The following is a 19836-nucleotide window of genomic DNA, read 5'->3' as shown; positions in this document are numbered from 1 at the left end:
AGATGTGTGGGAAAATACATTTCGCATATTATATTCCCATTGGGAATTTGAAAATTGACGACCTCAAATCTAAAAATAAATGATAGACACGAATGATAGACATTAAGGCAGCTGTATTTATATGTACTATACTCCGTAGGTATACTCCAATGTAACCGAAATACTAACTAGAATGTACTCCGAATGTATGGACATAAATAAGTTGTGTACACGTATATCTTGGAGCACGTGATCCGTAGAACGTATGACACAGAAACACACATTCGGCATTTCTCTCTGTTGCTGTGGTAGCGTTGTTCTTCTCTTTTTTTTTAGTTTGACTCCCCACATACCCAATTTATAATGGCTGGATATGTGGACCCCTCTTGAGCCAGTCGCAGATTCCGAATTCAGCCCCCCCTAGAAGACGCGGCCGATCGTTGCCTGACGCCTTGTCGTCATCCCCCGGCAATCGCCACCCCCAGCCGCCACGCTGCGATGGCTTGGCAGAGAGGCCTTTGCAGGTCCTTGTGAGGCATGAAATACTCGGTACGGCGAATTCAAGATCCTCAGGGGTTGTTTCGGATGATAGAAAGGATATGTATCTATTAATTGGAGGAGCCTGTGATGGGTCATGGGGGAGATCTATTGACCAATGTTATGGTGCATTGCGTCGTCGACCCGCAGATTTTTACATGTTCGACGAGTTATGTTGGTCGCAGCAAGGCTCGGATCACAGAGTCCAAAAAAAAAAATTCATACCCGTGCGGAGTATGGAGTATAGGAGTAAGTATACCGTGGATATCGAGATAAATCATGATCACAGGGGAATATCATTCGGTGGTTGGGGGGATCCATCTTGCAGCCCCCAATGGTTATGCGTATGCATACGCAGGGGAAAAGTGGTTGGCAATACCTCGTACACAAAGTATGGCCCTGTCTTGGACGGCTGGTGGATCCCAGAAAGGGTGTGGATGACGAACAACAATTGCTGATGTGCTGGGGTTCCACCCTTCGCCCTTTCACAGCCCGCATCGCTACCTCCAATCAAATTCTGCAACCAAAAATATCTCCTGGCATCCTGGCATCTGGATTCTCCTATGTACTTTGTACTTTCTTCTTTGAACCCTCCACTCTCTTTTAGATCTGTCTTACAGGTTTGATCTCTAGGGCATTGCTGCCAACCTACCTTGCGAGATCATTGTTGTGCTGTTGTACTGTTGCTATTGAGGCTACTGAGGTTATTGAGGCTATTGTACCTGGGATTGCAACTCTCGAACCTTGATCTTTGCTGTTGATTCTGGAGATACCATCCCACCACACTAGACCTCTATTTCCATTCCACCAGAGCCGGAGAACAAGGGAACCATCCACCATGTCTTTCCCTCCGAGAGGCACGTCGCCTCATTCACCCCATTCAGGCAACTCATCCCATTCACCACAGGCGAGCGAGGCTAGCATGTATGGTCCACGAGAGGTGAGTGACAAGCAGCCCAGAACAAAAAAAAAAAAAAAAAAAACAAAACAGAGGAGAGCCATCAAATCAACATTAGATGCTAATACAGTTTGTTCAGCAGCAAGCATATGGCTACGAGGACAAACCCGAGAACATCGACAGCCAACAGTCTTTGCTATACCGAAACCAACCTAGCCCGTTCAACGCTTCCTTCGATGACCCATATGCCTCGACCGATTCCCTCCGTCGTTACACACTACACGACCCCGGAGTTACCGTTTTCCCCGATGGTCCATACCAGGAGTCCGTGGGGGGAGTCAACCGTCGCTCGGGTATTCAATCACCCATGTCCGAGACTCCCTCAGAAGCCTGGCAGAACAGACAAGCACCTGGGTCAGGCCTGCGGCGATATGCTACGCGAAAGATTAAGCTGGTTCAGGGCTCCGTCCTCAGTGTCGACTACCCGGTCCCCAGTGCGATTCAGAACGCGATTCAGAAGGAGTACCGGGAATCGGAGGAGGGTTTCCCGGAAGAATTCACCCATCTGCGTTGTAGGTCTTCACATCAAATATTCGGCATGCGACTGGAGCTAATCGCATATAGACACTGCGGCCACCTGTGATCCCGACGAGTTCACCCTACGCAACGGATACAATCTGCGACCGGCTATGTACAACCGGCATACTGAGCTTCTGATTGCCATCACCTATTACAACGAAGATAAAGTTTTGACCGCGCGGACGCTCCACGGTGTCATGCAGAACATTCGGGATATCGTCAATTTGAAAAAATCAGAATTCTGGAACAAGGGTGGCCCGGCCTGGCAAAAGATTGTGTGCTCCTTAGTTTTCGATGGTATCGATCCTTGCGACAAAAATACCCTTGATTTGTTGGCCACGGTTGGTATCTACCAAGATGGCATCATGAAGCGCTCCGTCGATGGCCGGGAAACCGTCGCACATATCGTGAGTCCCTACAGTCCTCTCAATTCGCCTAGACCGAATTTACCTTCCTTTTATCCCGAGGTTTTGATAGTCGACAAAAATCCACTAACAAGACCTAGTTTGAATACACTACCCAACTCTCCGTTACCTCCAATCAACAATTGATCCGGCCTCAAGGCAACGAATCGTCTAACCTTCCCCCTGTTCAAATGATTTTCTGCCTGAAACAGAAGAACAGTAAAAAGATCAATTCCCACCGCTGGCTTTTCAACGGTTTCAGTCGAATTCTTAACCCCGAAGTGGTGATTCTAATCGATGCCGGAACCAAACCGGGAAAGAAATCACTCCTTGCATTGTGGGAGTCTTTCTACAATGATAAGAACTTGGGTGGATCTTGCGGTGAGATTCACGCAATGTTGGGAAAAGGATGGAAGAATTTGATGAATCCCCTCGTCGCCGCCCAGAATTTCGAGTACAAGATATCGAACATTCTTGACAAACCGCTAGAGAGTGCCTTCGGGTACGTTAGTGTGTTGCCGGGTGCCTTCTCTGCATACCGCTATCGCGCTATTATGGGTCGTCCCTTAGAGCAGTACTTCCACGGTGATCACACACTCTCTAAGCAGTTGGGCAAGAAGGGTATTGAGGGTATGAACATCTTTAAAAAGAACATGTTCCTTGCCGAGGACCGTATCTTATGTTTCGAGCTTGTGGCAAAGGCTGGATTCAAATGGCACCTGACCTACGTGAAGGCGTCCAAGGGTGAGACCGATGTTCCAGAGGGTGCTGCCGAGTTTATCAGTCAGCGACGTCGTTGGTTGAACGGTTCGTTCGCCGCCAGTTTATATGCAATGATGCATTTCGGGCGGATCTACAAGAGTGGCCACAACATCCTCCGGCTGTTTTTCCTACATATCCAGATGACATACAACTTCATGGGTCTTGTCATGACCTGGTTCTCTCTCGGTATGTCTCGAATCTCATGTTCTTTGGTGAATCTTTATACTAATTCATGACCACCTAGCCTCGTTCTGGCTGACTACTACTGTGATCATGGATCTTGTTGGAACTCCTAGTGATTCTAACAAGAACAGGGGATGGCCCTTTGGTAACGAAGCCTCGCCGATCGTGAATAACTTCCTAAAGTATGGATACATATTCTTCTTGATGCTGCAGTTCATTCTGGCGCTAGGAAATCGACCGAAAGGGTAAGTCAATCTCGGAAGGAATTACCTCACAATGTCAATCTGACCTTTTAAAACAGTTCGCGTCTCGCATACACGCTTTCGTTCATCTACTTCAGTATCCTTCAAACTTACATCATTGTTCTATCGTTCTACCTTGTCAAGAACGCCTTTAGTGGAGGTACCATTGATTTCTCTCTGGACCAAGGTGTTGGCCACTTCCTCTCGTCTTTCTTCAGTTCTGACGGGGCCGGCATTGTCCTGATCGCTTTGGTTTCAACTTACGGTATCTACTTCATCGCAAGTTTCTTGTACATGGATCCCTGGCATATGTTCACGTCCTCCTGGGCGTACTTTGCTGGCATGACCTGTTCGATCAATATCCTGATGGTCTACGCTTTCTGCAACTGGCATGACGTCTCCTGGGGTACCAAGGGTTCTGACAAGGGTGATTCGCTTCCCGTCGCTGAGACAAAGAAGGATGAGGCTAAGTCAAACTTCATTGAAGAAGTCGACAAGCCACAAGCCGATATTGATAGTCAGTTTGAATCGACGGTCAAGAGAGCGCTGGAGCCGTATGTCCAGCCTGAAGATAATGATGAACCAAGCATGGACGATGGTTATAAGGCTTTCCGAACCAACCTGGTATTGATTTGGATTTTCAGCAACCTGATCCTTGCACTATGTATCACCAGTGAAGGAATTACCCGTCTATGTCTCACGGTATGTATCTTGTCTAGCTCTAAGATGTGGCATCTACTAACACACATAGAACACTTCTACCGTCCGTACCTCTAAATACTTTGCCGCTATTCTGTGGACGACCGCCGGTCTGTCGATTTTCCGCTTTATTGGATCCCTCTGGTTCCTGGGCAAGTCTGGTATCTTGTGCTGTGTCTCTCGCCGTTAAACCCATTCTAGGCTTCGCCACTTGTAAATATTCGTCCTTTGGCTTGCGGTGGTATTTTCGGTTCTATTTCTTTTTTTTTTCCTTTTTTGTTTTTTCTTATGTTGGGGATTTTTGCTTTGATGTTTCATGCTCTGTATTCCCCATGTTTGCAGCCGCAATGGCATCTATGATTTTCTTTTGGGCATGTATATGTACTGGAAAAAGAGTGGATTTGTTTTTGTTTTTTGTTTGCATTTTTTGTCGGATTTCTTTTGCATCTACGATAGACACTAATTTATCGACTATTATGAGAATGATTTGAACTGTTACTATTTGCCTGTACTTTTGTCCTTCCCCCTCTTTCCTCTTCCCCCCTTCCCCGACTTGCCGCTCCCGCATATGCACCCCAGTTCCTCTACGATGTACATCCAATGTACATCAATGTATAACATACGCAGTATATCGTACATCGTGCATCGATCCGGTTCTCTGAAAAGTGGACTAGACACAACATTGAATCTTATCCTTCTCTCTGCTAAGCATTGCTGCAACTTTTCCACTTGTGTCCAGGCTGTCAGGGGCCATTGGACAAGACAGCTCAAACAAACCTCGGACCACAGGATTCCGAGGAAACCTCTGGTATAGGTCAAGGAAGCCAATGCCAATTGCCCAGGTGTTAGCCTGGTTCCCTCCCGCGTTGGTGTGCTATGGCTTCGTATTTTCTATCTGCACACCAGCGTCATTGGCTAACGCCTCCCCGCATCATCCAATTTTGGTTTCTTTTATGACTGGTCTTTCCCGCCAGCCCAGGTGCGTATGAAATCGCTCATTTGTTTATGCAAAAGCCCTTGATGGAGACAACATGGACGTGCGTCCTTGGCCCTCGGCTGAGTTACCATCGTTTCCGGGGCCGTGTCCAGATTCTGGGATTTCTAGGATACCACGGCCTGGGGATGGTGTTATCCAAACGGATCAGTTCCTTCCCCTCAACACCTGGGGCTTGATTGCGACTTTGCAAGGCGCTTTTATTGTGACCCCTGTGTCTGCACAAGGCAACCAACACATATAAAAGCGAGCTTATGGTCCGCAGTTAGCAGTTTCTTTACTTATCCACAAAACCCACTACTCTACCTAGCCCCACAATTATTTATCTCCATTGGTCTACCCCTAATGTCGCAGTATATCCCCAACATTTCCACTAGTTGCCTTGCTAAAAAGGTCGTTCTCATCACAGGTCTGTCGAACCCTTCTTCTAACTTCTCTGGAGTCATCTTATCTCATCTTATGTAGGTGGAGCCAATGGAATTGGTTCGAGCCTGGTGGCACAATGTTTGGAGAGTGGTGCCAATGTATGCATTGGTGACCTCGATAACGTCTCCGGCGAGCGTCTACTGAAGGAATGCTGTGATCAATTCCACCCGGAGGAAGAAGACATGGCCCCGCGCGCGATTTTCCAGACCACCGATGTCACCAATTACCTGTCGTTGTTGGCACTGTTTGATCTAGCCTTCAAGACCTACAAGCGTATTGATCATGTCGTCTCGGCAGCTGGTATCGTCGAAATAGGGAATTGGTTCGATACTTCACTTACGCTGGAGACCGTCCGCCAGGTAAGCTATTGCTAGCTAGATAATAATCCCAGTCGCTTGGCCAAGCTTCTCTTCGAGCTGTTCGGAAATCCCTGACACTATGATCTTACTTTCAGATCCCCACACACAAAGTTATGGATGTCAATCTCCTTGGGTCCATGTATGTTACCCGCATTGCCTCTGTCTACTTACGCCATAACCGTGGATCCAACTGCGACCGGTCGATTCTCCTATTCTCGTGTGTCTCTGGTTTCAAGGAGAGCCCGTCTCTTTTTTTATATCAAGCTTCCAAACACGGCGTCACTGGTCTCATGCGTTCCCTGCGCAACTACATCTCCTCTCCGTACAAACACTACCTCCGTATCAATACTGTCTGCCCATGGGTAACTCAAACAGATAGCATCAAGAAAGTGGAGGCACAGTGGAAGCGGGCCGAACTTCCTATCAATACCCCCGAGCAGGTTGCTACTGTTGCCACCGGTGTCTTAGCCGATCAGTCTCTCAACGGCACGTCAATGTTCATTGAAGGTGGGCGTGCTTGGGAAATTGAACAGAACATCAACCGGCTAGAGACCGAATGGTTGGGCGAAGCGCCATCCAAGGTGCTTGCTTTGGGCCAGGAGCTGCTCGATGATGGTTCTATCTGGACCGCACCGGAACGACCCAGGAAAAAGAGCACCATTTCTGTTGGAGTGCCACCAGGAGTACCTCTTGATAAAATCAATGGACTCACTAACGGGGTGAAACATGTCATCTCGAATGGAGTGACCCATGGGATGTCAAATGGCTTGACTAACGGGGTAACTAATGGACTGGCCAATGGTGTGCACTAAAAGCAACCGCTTTTATAGTTCATTGTTGATATCTATACAATGTGTGATACTTGATATATTAAACACGGGAGACATATGATAACTAGGGATGGGGTATCAAGAATAACAAGTGAAAACTGTACTTTCTCTATTCATACGAGAGTGGCTTGTGTCTTTAACAACGTAAAGCCAACGTAAAGCTTTTAACAGCCTAGTTCATGTAGCTCAAAATGATATCAAAGACATACTATGTAAGAATGCAATCTGAGGTCTTTTCTGCATGTTCTTTTGAAAATTTCTTTTGGGGGTTTGTGTTCTGCTCGATGGGCATAATACCATGGAGTAGACCTGTCGGGCTTATCCCTACATGTATGTAGTTAACTACAATATATACAATGTACCATATACCTTAACTATACAAAGAAATTTGCTATGCATAACTAGGGACACGTATAGTTCGAATCTGATCGTGCTTTTGTCTCAAGTTCGAAGACAAGATCATGAATTCTTGAAGTGCAATTATAATTAGTAGTCAACGCGATCTATGGTATATGGAACCCGACAAAAGAAAAAAAAAGTAAAAAGCAAAATGCGAAGCAATGCAACATTGGAAGACATGAAGCCCAAAAGACTGGACCTTTCCCCAGAGGTCTCCCCAAACGCCCATGTCCCCATGATCGATGGCTTGGATTATTTGAACGACTCCCTTGTATGAACGCGGTCGACGTTGTAAGGGTTGGCTTCATATGTGGGCACCCGATGAATGGGATGCGTGGCATTGGTGGAAGTGCGCGAAAGAGTATGGTGAATTGAATGAACATCGGCGGGCGTCTCCTTGCTAGGGAGCGATGCGACTGTATCGTCCGATGTGGGTGTGGATGTTTCAGGCTTAATCTCGGCAGACTCCTCGGCGGCTTTCTGCATGCCCCGAAGAAGATTTTGAACAAAGGCCTCGGACTGCGCAGAGTACTTGCAGTGCTTTCGGATGGACAGTCCATATTTGTAGAGCAGGAAAGGGAAAGGTACACATGCGAGAGCCAAGAAAGCCGGAACACAGGATGCCCAATGAATGCCCAAATCTTCGTACATGTATTTGGTGAACAGTGGGAATGCAAATCCGAACAACGACCGTAATAGCGTGTTAGCTGCCAAGACAGATGCCGCGAAAATAGTGTAAGCATCGATCAGGTAGTTGAAAACACTGAGGAAGACGAGTAACATTCCGAAGCCGAACGGAACTCCAGCGGCGATGCTTACAAGCCAGTGGACGGATGGAGAGTTGGTCCATGCGAACCAGAAGAGTCCTATGGGGAGGGCAACAGAGGCCAGCATACACGGTGGAAGGCGAGCTTCTGGAGGCGCGTAGCCACCATTCTTCTGGAGAAGCTTTGCGTAGCGCTTATTTTCAGGAATTGAGTACGCGACCGCACCAATCATACCAATCATAACCCCGATGAAAGCTAAACCGCCGACACCTTGATTCCATCCACGATGGAGCTGATATACAATCGGGAAGGCGCCGAACAGCATATAGAGGGTTCCGTAGATGATGGCAAGGTAGATCGATAGTAGTAGGACGATCGGTTCTTGAAAAAGAAGGATCATGGGCCGCGAGAGAGAGATTTTCAAGGCGGCTTTCAAAGTGAGACGCCCTTGGTCGATATCTAACTTGCTGACGTACACCTTACCGGTGAGCTTGGAGAGAGTGTTTGCACGCTGGCGAAGAAGAACGGGGGCATAGGTCTCAGGCTTCAACGCGGCTCCCAAAATCCACATCACAGCACAGAGGATGCCCAAGAGACCCATCACCCACTTCCAGCCTCCGCTCGACATACCGAGGAAACCACCGGCGATGGGCCCAATGACGGGTCCTAGGAATGGAGCCAAGGCGAAGGCCGATAGGGCCAGTCCTCGATCACGAGCCATGAACATGTCGGCGATAACACCACCCGAGTTGGTGAGGGGGAGGAGCCGAAAGCACCGGACAAGAACCGGAAGATCAGTAGGGTTGTGATGTTCTCTGCGCCTGTACATGCGGCACAAAAGATGGTCAGTCCGCAGTAGGTGGTGACGAAGACAAGTTGGCGACCGAAGATTTCACTCATGGGAGCCCAGATCAGGGGACCTAGGGCAAATCCCAGTACGTAGAGGGATACTCCCAAGGTGGCAACCTCGGTGGTTGCGCCAAATCGTTCCTGGATTTGAACGAGACCACCAGTATAGGCGGACGAGACCAGCGCAACGACCAAGGTCTCGATAGCGGCGACCACGGTGATGAACCATTTCATGGATGTCTTTAATTGGAGCGGGTTTCGAAAGTCCTTGGGCATCCATTCCACGGCATATGGATCTTCTTCGGTCCCTGAGCCGGCATAACGATGGTCAACGACCTCTTGGGTGATAGCACCGGGATTGAGGACGAGTCGCCAGAAGGGAATGGAATTTGGTAACTGCAAGGAGTTGGGAGTCTCAGAGACCTCCATTGTTGATACTCAGAGAATTACCCTCTAGAACTAGAGTAGGTAGATCTTAGGATCTGCAATGTATATGATCTGCGTGAGATTTGATATAAGGTACCTCCGTACAGAGTAAAATATGGCAAAAGTCCCCAAAAGAAAAAGAATTTTCCTTAAGGGATCGTAGGGTTAGTTTTATTCCATATGTAATAGCATTGGAACTCCGTTCATATCGGAGACACTGCTTGTTTTAGTTGTAGTGGGGGGGGACTCATAGAATAATAAGCTGCATATTTTACTCCATAACAAACCCATCACAACCTATAAGAAGCCATAAGAACCTCTAACCCTCGAGAAAAAATAGACCAAAGACCTTTCATTGGCTTTTGATATCTTCGAGATCCCGACTATCTCCACTTAGTGCCGGCCCGATCAGTAATCGATTTCTCGGCTGGGCCGATGTTTTGGAAGAGTTTTCGTTTCTTCTTTTAAGCCGAGGTTCATATTTGGTAGGGAGTATATTAGTACTCCGTATATTAATATATTAATATAGATTGATATTATGCATTAGGGCTATATCACCTTTATGCATCCTATACCTGTATATCTGTATAGTTATACTCTTAACATCTCTTATGTTTGGACCGAACAAAGTACCGTTGACGACATTGTAACCCGAGGTAACATCAAAATACTATGTGATGTGATATCTGAGTCCCAAATGCTCATTGGGCCGATTACCAACATATGTATGTACATATATACATACCTAGGTAGGTATGTCGGTATACTACCTATATAGCGCTGATCTATTAGTCTATTAGTCTATTGCCTAGGTAGTCGCTTTAAGAGAACACCTTAACTACCGTGGTAGTTATCAATGGATTAACCGTGGAGCTTACTTAAGAGATAGTAATGTTACAGTACAGGGAGTATGGTACTAGTAAGATAAAAGTAAAAAACTGGTTTGACTATGTAGGAAGAAGGTAATGTAATGTAACATCCGTTTCTCTTGAAGCCTAAGGCCAATCAAAATTGTCGGATTGGTCTGTATTGTAAATGTAGGGGTCCAATCAGTGGTATTCAACTCTCTGTATTTCTGTATCGGCTCTTGGTACAATTTATATGGAGCCATGATTACATAACATTAATTACAAAAATGTGTAGGATTAATAAATCCCCCGGTATGCCGGTCGTCATGCTCCGACACACCCCCTCAGCTATCCCAGTATGGGATTGCTGGACTTGTTAGATCGGCATATTGATCTCCATGGTTTAATTGACTAGGCCATTAGATAGCCTATGTCCACCATCCTGAGCATCCTTAGGAAGCTCTCATGCTTCTGGCGAGATAGCATCTTTGTGAGTCCATCTGCGACCATGCTCGCCGTCGGCACCCATCGCACCATTATGCGTCCTTCTCTAACCTCTTGCCGAAGCCAATGATGATGAATATCGACATGCCGAAGCTTCGTTTCGAAGGCAGTGTCCTCACTAGTAAGTAGGCTGATCGTTCTCTCGTTGTCGCAGTCGATCGTCATATTGTGGGAGGGTTCAAAACCGAGGCTTTTTAGTAGTCGACGCCACCATTGAAGTTGCTTCCCTGTCTCTGATAGGCCTAGCAGCTCTGCTTCAGTGGTTGACGTTGTCACGGTGGGTTGCTTGCTCGCTTTCCAGTCAACTGGTCCACCATAAGCTTGACAGATGTAGCCTGCAGAGCTCTTTCGATCTGGGTGATCTCCGTATGAAGCATCGCTTGCGAACTGTATGGAATCGATTCCAGTGCTTACTGCGTCTGCACTATATTCAATAGCTAGGTTCCGGGTAGTATATAGGTAACTGATGACCCGGTCAGCTGCTTGGTGGTGCTGGGGCCCTGGATTCGTCAAGAACTGAGCTAGTCGAGCGGTGGCCTTTGCAGCATCTGGCCTAGTGATAGTGGTGGCATAGCCTGCGGATCCAACCTTCTTTTGATAGAGAAGGATCTCCTTCGGGGTGGCTACGCCTTGGTAAGGCGTCAATTCGTCAACTGGTAGTGGCGTATAGACAGGTGGTCGATCTGTCAAATTGTAGCGGGTAGCAATGCTTGTCATATAGCTATCTTGACATAGCCAGAGCTTCTTCTGCTTCCTATCGCGAATGATTCGGATATTGAGAAACCATGATGCTTCTCCATGATCTGTCAGCTCCCAGTGGGCTTCTAGATCTCGCTCCAATTGCATGGCTCTTGCCTTAGCATTTGCATGGCTAGCAATTAAGATATCATCCACATAGAAGAAGACTATTAGCCCTTCTCCGACGAAGACACAAGGGTCTTCTGGTGCTTGTTGCAGACCTAGTTTTCGGAGTACACTAGCTGCTTCTTGTTGCCAAAGACGTGGCGAGATCCGTAAGCCGTACAATGCTCGACGAAGCTTCCAGCATTTACCTAGGGACTGGAACCCTTCTGGCATCTGCGTATACGTCGGTTTCTCTTGGCTTAGCTTGCTATTCAGAAATGCAGTGACAGCATCTCGCTGACGGAGGTCTAGGTCAAAGGCAGCGACTAGTGCAAAGATCATTCTTGCTGTTCTTGCTGCTAGCGTAGCAGCTCTCTTTTCTTCATAGGTAATCGTCTCAAGATCCCCACGAACACAGATTCGAGCCTTCAATTTCAAAAGGTAACCGTCCTGGTCGAATTTGTATGCAAAAACCCATAGTAAGGGAAGGATTTGTATCCCTCGATCCTTTGGCTTTTCAATGACTTCGAATGTCTCTTTTTCAGATAGAGAGTGGATCTCTTTCTTCATTGCTGCGAGAAAACCTTGCTGAAAAGGATGATTTATGACATCCTTCCAGTACTTGGGTGGTGGTGGGAGATCATCTCGATGGCGGCGAGCGTTTGGTTTCTCGGCGTATAGACCAGCTGCAAATGCATGTAGTAGAGCCGGTGGCTCTTCTTCGTCAATACCCTGTACTATAGTGGTTGCATATGCAAAATCGTCATCTTGTTTTGCTTTGCGTATTCGACGTCCACTTAGTATGTTGCTGGCATCTATATTGCTGGAGATCTCTCTGCTTGGTGCTAGCAGTTCTGCCTGGAGCTGTCTTTCTAGCTCATTTTCCACCTCTCTATTGGGTTCTTCATTAGGTTCTCCATTGGCTTCTTCATTGGCTTCTTCATAGGCTTCTTCATGGGCCTGATCTTCACTGAGCAGTTGATCATCTAGATCATGCGTATCCACCCCCTGATCAGGGCCAGTTTCCACCCCTTGCTGTAAGCCAGTTTCTTCATTTGGTGGGGTTAATGGTGATGGATCTTGATCCTTCTGTATGTCCTGGATCTCACCGGCTTCTTTTCTGACCGAGGTCAGAAGTATAGGTGGTAGGCTTATTGGGGTAGGCATTAATGCCTGCCTGCTCACCCCCTGAAGTGGGGTGATCTCTCGGTAGTCAACCTCACTTAGCTGAATATCTTGTGAAGTATCTGGTAGAGTATCTGGTAGAGCATCTGGAAGAGCATCTAGAAGAGCATCTGGTAGAGCATCTGGAAGAGCATCTGGTAGAGCATCGTCGGTTTCATCTTGTCGGTTTTGATGCTCACTTTCCGGCGTACTAGTTGCTTCCTGGCTAGCGATCTGATGGTTGATGATTTGCGCCACTTCGTCGGGCGTAATCTCTTCTGGCTCTCTCACTAATGGTAGTGGAATAGGCTGAGATTTCTCATAGTCCGGCGAGTATTTACGTGCTTCATCAATGACTGCATCTCGTATATACCTCACTTTCCCACTGTGTGGAAACCAGATTTTGTAGATATTAGATGCCAAGTATCCGACTAGGAAGCCGACCTCTGCTCTTGGATTCATCTTATCTGACTGGATCTGCCTCTCAATGCGGCAGTACGCCAAACTTCCATATAATCTAACATTTGCTAGATTGATCTTCGGGGCTGTTGGAGCAAATTCTCTTCTTACTTCTTCCCATGGTATTAACCACTTGTTCTCAGAAGCAATGTATGTAGGGGTACGGTTCAATAACCACACTGCAGCGCTTGCGAATTCAGGCCATAGGTCTTTCGGAAGCTTGCCTTCAAGAGAGAGCATACGCATACGGGTAATGATCATCCCGCCAGATCTCTCGGCATACCCATTCATCTCTGAGTGGCCGGGTGGAGTATGATATATCAAGATACCATCGCTTGTCAAACTGTGCTCCGCTGTTTTGCCTGCTGCGGCTTCATTGTCATAGTGAAATGCCTTGATCGGAAGGTTCCACTGATTCCTTGCTAGCTGTACAAACTGGTTGATCGCTATCTGGCATTCAGGCTTTAGCTCATGTGTCATGATCCAGTGGAATCTCGGCCCTTCTATATAGAAGTGAGATATCCATCGATGTCGATTGTATGCTGGCGGCAGTTGTATTAGATCAAAGTGGATTCTTCCAAATGGTCCAAAAGTACGTCCCACTGGCCGGCGAGAGATCTGCTTTGGTGCTCTCCCAATACGACATGTATGGCATAATGAAGCTTCTTCTTTCTCTGCTTTCTGGAGGACTATACCGTCTACCATAGTAGCAAGCTTAGCTACGGCGCGGGGCTCAATGTGAGCAAGTCGCCGATGCCAGATGTCAGCCGATGCCTTTGATTCCTGCGGCTTTACTGAGGATCTCTGTGTGGCATATGCTTGTTGTGGTGGTGGGGCCTCGTTTGGTTCGTCAAAAATCCATAGGTTAAATTGATCCCATAGATGCACATTGACTACAGGTAAATCCTTTGGATCTCGGATGCAGTTTGTACGTTGACACCAGGTGCCCCCCTTCTTCTTTAGCATCGCGTACGATACTAGATTTGTATGGAAGCTAGGCGAGTAGAGAGCGTCACTCAATGTGATTTCCATTCTCCCTTTCTGTGGATGCTTGCCGACTAGTCGAACTTTGCCTCTCCCTAGCACCTGCGTAGTACTGTCACCAGTTGTCAAATCTATGACTTCCGGCGTAAAATCAATAAACAGTGCTCTGTTATTGCATACATGTGAACTGGACCCAGTGTCAAGAATCCATCGATTGCGGAGAGAGAGCTCGCCAGTCTTTGCAGCTGAGAGTGCATGCTTGCCAATCTGTATAGCTTCACTTAGTAGCTTGCCTTGGTGCTTGCCCTGGGGCTTGCCCTGAGGCTTGCTCTGAGGCCTGCTCTGAGGCCTGCCCTGTTGCTTACTCTGGTAGGTGGTGGCGAAGCTAACGTGGTTTGCAGATTCATGATGCTTTGATTTAGCTTCATTGACAGCTTTGTCGACCCATTGCTTCCACCCTGGATCATTTGCTAGCTTCTTTCTAGCTCTCTCTAGCTTCCCTTCGTCTAGGGTATATCCTTCTGGGCGTATAGCTTCATTCATGAGCCAGCAGTTGGCCACCTTGTGGTGTGGATGACCATTGCCACATGGACATTTTCTCTTCTCGAATGGAAGCTTCTCTTGCTTCGCTTCCGGCTTTGCTTCTCGATGACCTTGCCAGGTTGAAAAAGCACTTTTTGGAGCATTAGTTGAGGTCACAGTTTTGACGCCTATCTCCCGATTCATTGCACGGAATGATTCAAGAAGATCTCGAGTGTCATATTTCTTCTTATCCATAACAATCTCTTGGTATTTTCCTTGCCACCAGATTGGCAGTACCTCTTTAACTGCATGTAGGAAGTCTCGATTGGAATCTGCATCGCTAATGCCGAGGCTAATAGCTTGCTCTCTTAGTGAATTCCACTTTTGAAGCCACTGCTCAATATCACCGGTTGGTTTCTGCATGGCAAAGACCTTCCAATTCATACGGATTTCTTCTTCGTACGCCGTTGACCGAGCAAATCTAGTCTTTAGGTATACAAGCCTCTCATACGGAGTACGATATGTGATCAGAGCAAGGTGATGCATTGGGTCGAGGTAGGTAAGGATGTACTCGTTGACATCACTTAGTCCTTTTGCTTGCTTCTCCCACTTCGTGTACTTCATTTTATACACGTCCATTCGATCTCGCCAAATCCTTCGATCCTTGTCATCGCCGTCCTCTGGGTATTCCGGTTCCACCGGTTCTTGGAGAGGTATAGATCTTATTGCTTGGGATTCGGTTGTCGTCGGGGGATCTGGGTTGCAAAGGTCCCATACGTTCTTTTGCATGGCATATAGCTGCACTTTTGCAAACCAAGTGAGCCACTGCGGCGAGTCCTTCAGTTTTTCGCCCTTCATGGCGGAGAGAATTGATGCTGCCTCCATTGCTGGATTCAGGGGTAGCTGGGAATAGCTTCACAATTGCTAATTCAGGGGTAGCTAGGAGGTTTCAAGGGGTAGAAAGCAGGCTTCTAGTAGTGTACTAGATACTATATCTCAAATAGTAATGCTTTCTTCGATGCGAACCGGGCTCATAACTGTCGGATTGGTCTGTATTGTAAATGTAGGGGTCCAATCAGTGGTATTCAACTCTCTGTATTTCTGTATCGGCTCTTGGTACAATTTATATGGAGCCATGATTACATAACATTAATTACAAAAATGTGTAGGATTAATAAATCCCCCGGTATGCCGGTCGTCATGCTCCGACAAAAATTGAGTCCCCCTGACACACTGCTAATACCAAATCTCTCTCATCATTATACTCTTCATCACAATAAATCATCCTCCAACAAAAAAAAGAAAGAAAAAAAAGAACGAATTATAAAAATTGAGGCTCACTTTCATTAACACATGTTTTAACTCAACTACAGGCTCTTCTCGATCTCAGCGACCTCAGCCATCACCTCTCGGACCGCAATTTTGGCCCCCTCGCCCACCGCCTCGTAAGGGTGTCGAGGGGCCAGGTTATCTGCGGCATCCGGGATCCCTGCCAACGGGGCGGAGTAACATGCTACTGCATGCTTAGTTGTCGCAATCCCACTCTTGATAGCACTTTCTGCGAGTGCCGCCTTCCTTTGGAGCTCCACAGCCTCGTTAATCTGGCCCTTCTGATACAACGCATAGATCCGAGCCGCCACTTTGGGAAAGACATTGGCAAAGGCGGCGATACATCCAACGCTACCTGCAGCAAGCCCGCCAATCAGGAAATCAGACTGCCCACCAAAGGTCGCAAACTCTTCGGGCTTGAATGCTGCAGCCAGCCGAGTGATCTTTCCCACCGATCCACAGGTCAACTTGACCCCGACCACGTTGGACCGTCCACTAGCGTGCACAGATGCCGACTCCCGTGTGATCGCGGTAATCGTCTCGGAGTCCATGTCCACCCCGTTGCACACCCCCGGGAAATTGTATATCACCACTGGTAGAGGCGACTTGGCTGCCACTTCGGAAAAGAACCGCTTTACCACGTTCATGTTGGTGGCTTTGCCGAAATATGCGGGAGGGAGGATGAGAAGGTAGTTGGCGCCGGCGGCAGCGGCATCCTGTGCGAGCTCGAGGGTCTGCTTGGTGGAGTGTGCACCGACACCGGCCATCAGTGGAAAATCAGGTCCAACGGCGGCTCGTGCAGTTGAGATGAGCTGAGATCGCTCTTCACGAGTGAGGAGGAAAGCTTCTGAGTTGGTCCCCAGGATCACTAGGCCCGCTAATCCGGTTTTGGACAGATAAGCAAAGTACTTGGACTGAGAGTCGAGATCTAACGAGTCGGTGTCATGGTGAAAAAAAGTGACCGCAGGGCACCAGACTCCCGATGAGGGGACATGAGGTTGAGGTGAAACGGTAGTGTGAGAACCCATTGTAGAGGTTGGGAGAGGTTATAGAAGTGTATGTCGAAGTATGTACAAATCTAGTAGTTTTAGGAGTTCTAGTAGTCCTAGCACTAACTCTTATAAGATATCCATATCGCATGAAATATTTCCCCTCTCGGGCCAAAATGAGGGGCAAAACGGCCATATCTCCGATTAATTTAAGCTATTTGGCCGCTGTTTCGACGATGGTACTGCCAATGTCGGGTGTCAGAACCGACGAAGCCAATCTCGTACATCGATCAACAACCTAAATGAGTCCACTCTCGGGCCCTCCGCCCGATCAGCGAATTAGAACTCTTTTTAGTTTGTTAGTCTAGTTGAATCGGGTTTGTTTGACTCGGCCCCATTTCCGAGATATATATATACATATGCATATACTATTCTAATCTCAGTTGTGCAAGTGCGGGGGTATTTAGCAACTCGGCCTGGAACCCGAGCATGATATCATTCAGTTTTCTTTAATACTATACAAGACCCCGAGATTAACCATGCAATCTCTCTGTCACTCCCTTAAATCAAACCGGTTTTTAACACCATGGTCTCTGAAACTGTCACCCGGAACGTTTCCACTGAGTCCTGGTTTGACCAGGCTCGTTTCATCCCACCCGATGCAATTTTTGCATTGACTGCTCAGTATATTGCAGACCAATCTCCCAAGAAAGTAAACTTGGGCCAGGGTACGTACCGCGATGAGCATGGGAACCCGTGGGTTCTCCCTTCGGTCAGGAATAGTCGGAAGTTGCTATCCCAAGAGTTGAATCACGAATATCTCCCTATTGCCGGTCTGGCAGATTTCCGTAAAGAGGCTGCAAAGTTAGCACTGGGCCCAGAGCTATTTCAAAAGCAACAGGACAAAGTACTGGCTACTCCATACCCATCACATCATTGAATTTTCTTTTTTAAAACAAAGCTGATTATTGTATAAATAGCTGGCGACTTGCCAAAGTCTTTCCGGTACGGGGGCACTACACCTGGCTGGACTGTTGTTACGAGCTTGCAAAACACGTCTTCCCAAAGTATATATCCCTGAGCCGACTTGGTCAAACCATCATCAGGTGTTTTCATCCCTTGGATTCCAATGCGAATCTTTTAGATACTACAACCCAGAGACCAAAGATCTGGACATTGATTCTTATTATTCTACATTGAAATTGGCCGAGCCCAATTCTGTGTTCATCATCCATGCATGTGCTCATAACCCAACAGGATGTGATCCGAGCAAGGAGCAATGGCGAGAACTTGCGCGCCTTTTTAAAGAAAGGCAGTTATTCCCACTTTTTGACGCCGCGTATCTAGGGTTCAACTCCGGCAATGTGGATATTGATGCTTTTGCCATTCGACTATTTATCGAGGAGACGAACCTGGAAGCTGGAGTGTGTCTGTCATTTGCGAAAAACATGGGTCTCTATGGTATCTGCCCCTGTTGCGGTCAGTTCATGGTCAGAATAATAGTCAATAACACATTTGATAGGGGAACGAGTTGGCTGCTTTTTACTAGTAACTAGCACCGAACAAGCGGCTGTAAAGACCCAGTCAATGCTTGAAATGCTTCAACGTTCTGAAGTTTCGAACCCTCCAGCCTATGGTGCTAAAATTGCGAGCACCATATTAGCCGACGCTACCCTTAGGGAGGCTTGGCATGATGATCTGATCACAATGAGCAGCCGCATTCGCTCCATGAGGTCGAAATTGTATGATAGCCTGAATTCCTCCGGTAAGTACCGCATGTTCGAGAATAGACGATTCAAGATCTTTTGTTTTTTAACATGACTAGGTGCACCTGGCTCATGGGAGCACCTCATCCGCCAGTCCGGAATGTTTGGATTTCTGGGACTGCCCCCAAGCGTCGTGCAAAGACTTCGCGGTTCGTTCTGTCGTTGCAGTTGCCATTTTAGTGAAATACTGACACATGGCGATCTCAGAGCAATATCACATCTACATGGCAGACAACTCTCGCATATCAATTGCTGGTCTCAACAAACAAAACGTGGATTACGTCGGAAAGTCAATCACTGAGTGCCTGAAACAAGAATACTAGTCGAGACCGGCTAGAGGATTGATGTGACAGTGAGGTTTTGGTGTTGAGTCAATTGCCCAGAGGGTTTACTGCAGGACCGAAAGTAGGAAAAAGCAGGACCGGTTACGTATGTTGCATGCATAGAATCAAGAGACACGAGATAGTAGAGGTTTATTCATGAAACCTTACTTTTGTAGCCCAGTTAATGAAATGGGGTTTAATCTTGGGCCTATCAGGGCGTTTACATGTATTTAGAGCGCCCTGGAAATGATGGATCATCCCTGGTGTTACGACACGACGGTATTGCCTGTGGAGTGATCGGGTGTCTAACTGAGTATCCAGCATGTTAGCAAGGTGAGGAGATACAAGCTATCCATGTCCGTCGTCAAATGTATGGTCTTTCAAAACAAGAGCGGAGGCTTAACCATCTACACCTGGGCAAGGAACAGAAGGACTTTGAAGATAGAGCTAGAAGAATTTTGAACTTTGGACCACTATTTATAAATATTAATGTCACTTTGCTACCCGTCTAATGACTGGATTATGTTATGTTAGGCGCCTAATACAATGGACGAAGGTTCTCGTGGGCTGACGACGATTGCGATTGTACGATCGTCAGATTACTGGCAGAGGTGACTGGACGAAGATCGCTACGGTCGGGAGAGGTCGCGTGCGAAACGCAGAACGAGCACGAACTTTTATATGACTATAATATTAAGTGGGAATACAGTACGGAGTACAACATACATATTGGGTGAACAGATTCCCAACAATTAATCACGCAGTGTGCCGT

The 19836-nt window shown here is 47.2% G+C and overlaps 6 protein-coding genes across 6 annotated transcripts; 3 read left to right on the top strand and 3 right to left on the bottom strand.

Annotated features, from left to right (window-relative positions):
• Positions 1–1354: 1354 nt before the first annotated feature.
• Positions 1355–4473, top strand: N7487_010734 (uncharacterized protein; the record flags this gene model as incomplete). Its single annotated transcript, XM_056878464.1, has 7 exons — positions 1355–1456; positions 1554–1986; positions 2039–2400; positions 2499–3345; positions 3404–3587; positions 3644–4286; positions 4336–4473. The coding sequence occupies 7 exons, from the start codon at positions 1355–1357 to the stop codon at positions 4471–4473; spliced, it is 2709 nt and encodes a 902-aa protein (XP_056723783.1).
• A 1149-nt stretch (positions 4474–5622) lies between these two features.
• On the top strand, positions 5623–6874 carry N7487_010733 (putative 3-hydroxyacyl-CoA dehydrogenase; the record flags this gene model as incomplete). Its single annotated transcript, XM_056878463.1, has 3 exons — positions 5623–5686; positions 5743–6062; positions 6158–6874. The coding sequence occupies 3 exons, from the start codon at positions 5623–5625 to the stop codon at positions 6872–6874; spliced, it is 1101 nt and encodes a 366-aa protein (XP_056723782.1).
• Positions 6875–7543: 669 nt separating this feature from the next.
• On the bottom strand, positions 7544–9336 carry N7487_010732 (MFS transporter; the record flags this gene model as incomplete). Its single annotated transcript, XM_056878462.1, has 2 exons — positions 7544–8763; positions 8835–9336. 2 exons carry the CDS (start codon positions 9334–9336, stop codon positions 7544–7546), a joined length of 1722 nt encoding a protein of 573 aa, XP_056723781.1.
• A 1256-nt stretch (positions 9337–10592) lies between these two features.
• N7487_010731 (uncharacterized protein) lies at positions 10593–15542 on the bottom strand (the record flags this gene model as incomplete). The annotated part of the gene is made up of 2 exons (XM_056878461.1): positions 10593–13693; positions 13748–15542. 2 exons carry the CDS (start codon positions 15540–15542, stop codon positions 10593–10595), a joined length of 4896 nt encoding a protein of 1631 aa, XP_056723780.1.
• Positions 15543–16024: 482 nt separating this feature from the next.
• Positions 16025–17014, bottom strand: N7487_010730 (dihydrodipicolinate synthase family protein; the record flags this gene model as incomplete). The annotated part of the gene is made up of 1 exon (XM_056878460.1): positions 16025–17014. One exon carries the CDS (start codon positions 17012–17014, stop codon positions 16025–16027), a length of 990 nt encoding a protein of 329 aa, XP_056723779.1.
• A 547-nt stretch (positions 17015–17561) lies between these two features.
• N7487_010729 (uncharacterized protein) lies at positions 17562–19064 on the top strand (the record flags this gene model as incomplete). The annotated part of the gene is made up of 5 exons (XM_056878459.1): positions 17562–17882; positions 17956–18436; positions 18498–18740; positions 18801–18890; positions 18949–19064. The coding sequence occupies 5 exons, from the start codon at positions 17562–17564 to the stop codon at positions 19062–19064; spliced, it is 1251 nt and encodes a 416-aa protein (XP_056723778.1).
• Between the last annotated feature and the right edge of the window lie 772 nt (positions 19065–19836).

Source organism: Penicillium crustosum (assembly GCF_028827405.1).
Source record: "Penicillium crustosum strain IBT 35664 chromosome Unknown utg000005l_segment0_segment0, whole genome shotgun sequence".
Lineage (NCBI taxonomy): Eukaryota > Fungi > Ascomycota > Eurotiomycetes > Eurotiales > Aspergillaceae > Penicillium > Penicillium crustosum.
This window is presented reverse-complemented; position numbering and strand designations above follow the sequence as displayed.